Source organism: Borostomias antarcticus (assembly GCF_949987555.1).
Source record: "Borostomias antarcticus genome assembly, chromosome: 6".
NCBI classification, from domain to species: Eukaryota; Metazoa; Chordata; class Actinopteri; order Stomiiformes; family Stomiidae; genus Borostomias; species Borostomias antarcticus.
The window spans coordinates 29,392,888-29,397,774 of record NC_140239.1 but is presented as its reverse complement, the minus strand read 5'-3'; the positions used below and the strand labels follow the sequence as shown (position 1 = coordinate 29,397,774).

General features: G+C 43.5%; 1 protein-coding gene across 1 annotated transcript; it reads left to right on the top strand.

Annotated features, from left to right (window-relative positions):
- Window positions 1-4,887, top strand: LOC311310616 (ankyrin repeat and SOCS box protein 2-like; the record flags this gene model as incomplete). Its single annotated transcript, XM_084440126.1, has 8 exons — window positions 1-248; window positions 767-858; window positions 1,081-1,161; window positions 1,820-1,945; window positions 2,932-3,103; window positions 3,629-4,208; window positions 4,415-4,568; window positions 4,739-4,887. 8 exons carry the CDS (start codon window positions 1-3, stop codon window positions 4,885-4,887), a joined length of 1,602 nt encoding a protein of 533 aa, XP_084296252.1.

Here is a 4,887-nt window from a genome sequence, read left to right as displayed (position 1 = left end):
ATGGCCATACTTGGCCCAGCAGGTCCTCCTGCAGACTTTGAAGACTACAGTCTCTATAGTGGTCTGTCCGATGATGAATTGATCCGGCTGGCTATTGAACGCAGCCTCTCCAATGACCATAACTCTCCAGACCCCACTGAAGCAGCACCCAGAACCGTCCAGAGGAACGCAAGTCCCTGTCTGCCACGTTCCACTGAGGTTCCCCAGAGCTACTTTGAGACGTCCAATCCTGCTCTAGCAAACCAACTGTCAGACACGGCGCCTGTAAAGCCCTCATCTGCTCAGCCCAGTTCATCAGAAGCTCCTCTGTAAGCATGTCAATCGGCTAATTTGACAGAAAGGAAATGTTGCAGAATATTTTTTATGAACATGACTGGACAGAATTTCTAAACATGCCTCAACATAGCACTCAGGAGGGGGTGGTTAACGTAGCAATACAAATCTGACACAGGTGTACAGTACCACAGTGTCCCCTATGACCCCTACTATTTCCATTAAGACATAATGAGACAACAGTAATCAAAACAGTCAATGAGTTATTCGTTTCTTGAACATTTATAACATTTGAGTACAATCAATTTAATTTCACCTGCAACCTTGACCTGTACAACACCACCATTTTACACACTCTGGGAACTACTAAACACCTGCATTCTCATCTTTCTCTTCATCTTTGTCTGTGCATTAGAGACGTCAGTGCTTTGACATTACTAATCACCAATGGAGATACGAGTGTTCTAGAACGCCTAGCGACTTGCAATCCCAGAATCCTCATTGAGCCCCACACTGACGGATCCATCGCTCTTCACAAAGCCGCATGTTACGGCCAAGAGGAGTGCCTCAGGATCCTGATAAGAGGTGATGGTGAACGGAGAGATATGAACGAAGACAGATATGAATGAAGAGAGATGAATGAAGAGAGATATGAATGAAAATATGAACGCATGCCTGTTGATATGGGTTGTATACTCATCATCGCATTTTTCTACTGATTAACAATCACTTGAACCGCTGTGTCAACGTTGTGAAGTCTGTTTCTAGCATGCTCAGGATTAAACGTGTCTCTTGTGGTGTCCACAGCCCATCCAGACATGCTTAACAAGCGCAATTTGAAGGGGAAGACCGCTCTTTACCTGGCCGCTGCCTTGTCCCATGTGGCCTGTGTGAAACGCCTTCTGGCTGGAGGCGCTGATCCGAACATCCCCAATAAGCACGGAGAAACCCCCCTATTGAAAGGTTTTTATTTATTATTATTTTTTATTGGTTTTGAATGTGAGTTTGTTTACCGAACAGGACAAGGAGTGACCTGGCCAAGAGGGCAGCACACAATAAAAACACACAACCATCCAGGTTTCATACATGCAGAACAACGATAAAAGATGAATAGAAAGTTTCAGGAGTGCATAGGCAGTATACAGTAGGAGTTTAGGGACAGAGACACTTCCCACTACTTTCAAGCTCCAGATCCTTTAGGATTTCCTTAAAGGCGTCGTGTGAGATCAGTTCGGGGAGTTTTAAGTCCTTTTGGAGGAAGTTCCAGTCAGAAGGGGCAGCATATTTAAAAGCAGTTCCCCCTTAACAGTGTTAACACTCAGACCAGTCAGCTGCAGGGCGCCCTGTGAGCGCAGGTCATGATGGCTTCGGCTTCTAAGAAGAAAAATACACAAATATCTAGGGACCAGTCCCCCCAAAATATATTTCTACTCCTCAGTCATTTTCAGTGTCTCTTGTTTGCTCCCCTGTGATTTTGTCTGTTTGGTACTTATTAATACTAATCCAGTCATAAGCAAATGAATGCATTTCCATGCTCTGATTTCAGCTTGCGAGAGCCAATGTGAGGAGATTATGGAGCTTCTCCTGAAGGCTGGGGCCTCGGTGAACAAGAGGTGCAATCAGGGTTTTACACCTCTTCATGAGGCAGTGAGGGCCGACCAGCAGAAGCTTTGTGAGATGTTATTGATGGCTGGGGCTGACGTGAATGCATCCAATATCCACGGGATCAAACCTTTCTTTACAGCAGCCCAGAATGGCAGAGCAGAGCTGTTAGCATTTATGAATCAAAGAGGTGAGTATTACTTCATGTCAGTTAAAGATGTTACACAGAGCATAGACGAGCTAAAATTAATATTTTCTAATATTTTGCTCCGAGAAAAAAAAAAAAAAAAAAGTTTTTTCAAACATAATTCACAGTTTGAATGTCTTTGTTAGTCAGTGATCTTTACTTTGATGTTTCAAAAACAGATAAATACATACATATTCCGTTTTTTGTGGACCCTTTTTGGCTTGTGAGCATTATTTATTTTTATTTAACCTTTATTTAACCAGGTAAGAGGCTTGAGATCAAAGAACATCAAAAGCAGCACTAGTGGTTAGAATTATATCAAAGTAAAGTTGTGGTTAGCAACTTACACATGTTACAGTAGGCCTATATAAAATGCCTACAGTAACTCAGAGCTACATGTAGCCTATTGAGACTAGCTGGGACTGTGTGGTGCTGCCCCCAGTTGCAAATCAGGGCGTTAACCACAAATACATTTAAAAACATTGTTGCAATAGAAATGGATGCGCCTTCCTCAAAAAACAGACTTTATTGTGGTGCTAAACCAAAATTGTCAAAAAGGACATCAAAGATGCATGGTAGCACTCACCAATAAAAGATACATGGATATGGACAGATCCTCTATTTCACCGGTTTTATTTTTGCCGTCAATGGAACATGCTGTTTGATGCTGAATTGCTGATTCATGCTCTGAGGAAGGCCTCTGGCCGAAACGTTAGCATGTTCCATTGACAACAAAAATAAAACCGGTGAAATAGAGGATCTGTCCATGTATCTTTTATTGGTGAGTGCTACCATGCATCTTTGATGTCCTTTTTGACATTTAAAAACATGTTTGTATATCTGTCTCCCTATGTGACTGTGCATATTAGGTGCTGATGTGAACTGCCAGGCAAAGGATGGGTCAACACCACTTTATGAAGCTTGTAAGAATGGTCGCGAGGGCTCTGTGGCGATGCTCCTGTCTCTCAAAGCCGATGCTAATCGAGAGACCAGGTCTGGCGTTTTGCCGATTCATGTCGCTGTCCAGGGAGAACATCCACGGTGAGCACTAGTTTCACGTTCAAGTAGGTTTATTTCAATATGTATTTATTAGGGGTGTAACTATACACTAATCTCACGATACACGATATTGGGTTGACGATAACAATACGATACGATACACTAAGGGCAGGTGTGAAACGTTGCAGTAGTGCTGCTGTTCACACCAGTAGTGCATTTCTCCACATTTCTACTCCACTACACTTTCTGAATTTAGAGCTTAACTGTTGTCATATCACGGATAAGCCAAGACAAAATACGTGTTTTTTTACCAGTGTTGTGTAGCCAGCGTTCACTGATACAGTATACAATAAACATATCACGATATTGTTTTCAGCTTGACGATACGTATTGTGACGTTTCTGTATCGCGATTATTTGTGGCACGATATATTGAGGAGAAGGCTACTCATATGGACAGCCATTCTTTGCACGTCAATCCTGGTCTTCGTCCACTCTTTAGATAAAATGTTAAAACACTGATTTAGAGATTCCCCTCAAATAACTCTGTTTTTTTTCTTCTTTTTAGTATTGTGGCCATGCTGATCCCTGTCACTGACAAGTTCAAAGTTCAGAAATGCAGCATTAGTCCCCTACACTATGCAGCTGAAAACAACAGGGACGACATTCTGGAGATGCTGATCAGAGCAGACTACGACGTGAACTGCGAGTTGTCAACGGACCGCTCCACCATGTACAAAGACCGGCGTAAAACGGCGTTGTACTTTTCCGTCTACAACGGCAACACGGAAGCAGTCGCCATGCTTCTCGCGGCGGGCGCTAACCCCAACCTTGACAAGTTCAACCCGCTTCTCCTCGCCGTCAGGCGGGGTTCCTTCGAAATGGTCACCCTGCTGGTGGAGCACGGCGCCGACGTCAACGCCTCCATCCCCACTCAACCGACCACCTTCGCGGCCGCAGTACTGCTCTGTCTGAAGTTCCAGAACCAGAACATGTTGAGGTATCTGATGAGCAAAGGCTGCCACGCGCTGTCCTGTTTCAACTGCAGGTACGGAAGCAAGCCACACCCACCGGTTGAGAGAACACAAAGCCCGTATGATCGTGATATGCGCCACGACACTGACACACCTACCGATCGTCGGCTCCAGGTAGGTTGCGCGGGATATGACATACCGATAGTTCCCTTCCTTATACTGTATAGTGCTGGTTGGTGAACAAATAATAATAATAATAATAATAATAATAATAATAAATAATAACAATGTTTATTTATAGTGCACTTTACATTCCGAGAAATCACAAAGTGCTATAAAACTTCTTTTTTTGGTGTGTGTGATTTCAACCCGATTCTCAGTTCTGTGATGCCATATCTGAGCCATTGATACACCCCTGGGCAGGACTGATCATATCGGTGCTGCTGGACTATGTTGGCCATGTGAAATTGTGCTCCCGATTGCTCCAGCATATTGATAGCTATGGTGACTGGGAAGACATTAAGGAAAAAGCAAGTAAGTTAATATGAAATCCTGTTAATGTGATTATATATTTACAGGTGACTGGTTGGAGCACCAATCCTAGAGAATTAACTTGGCAAATGCTATTCTATTCTGCCTTCATTTGAGTCCCATGTGTGTGTGTGTGTGTGTGTGTGTGTGTGTGTGTGTGTGTGTACTTTCAGTGCCACCACGTCCATTGATGCAGTTGTGCAGGCTGAAGATTCGACAGTCACTGGAAGTTCAAAGACTGAAGCACATCAACATCTTGCCCCTCCCAGGAAATCTCATCAAGTTTCTGAGCTATGATGTACAAAAATCACTGGACTACTAG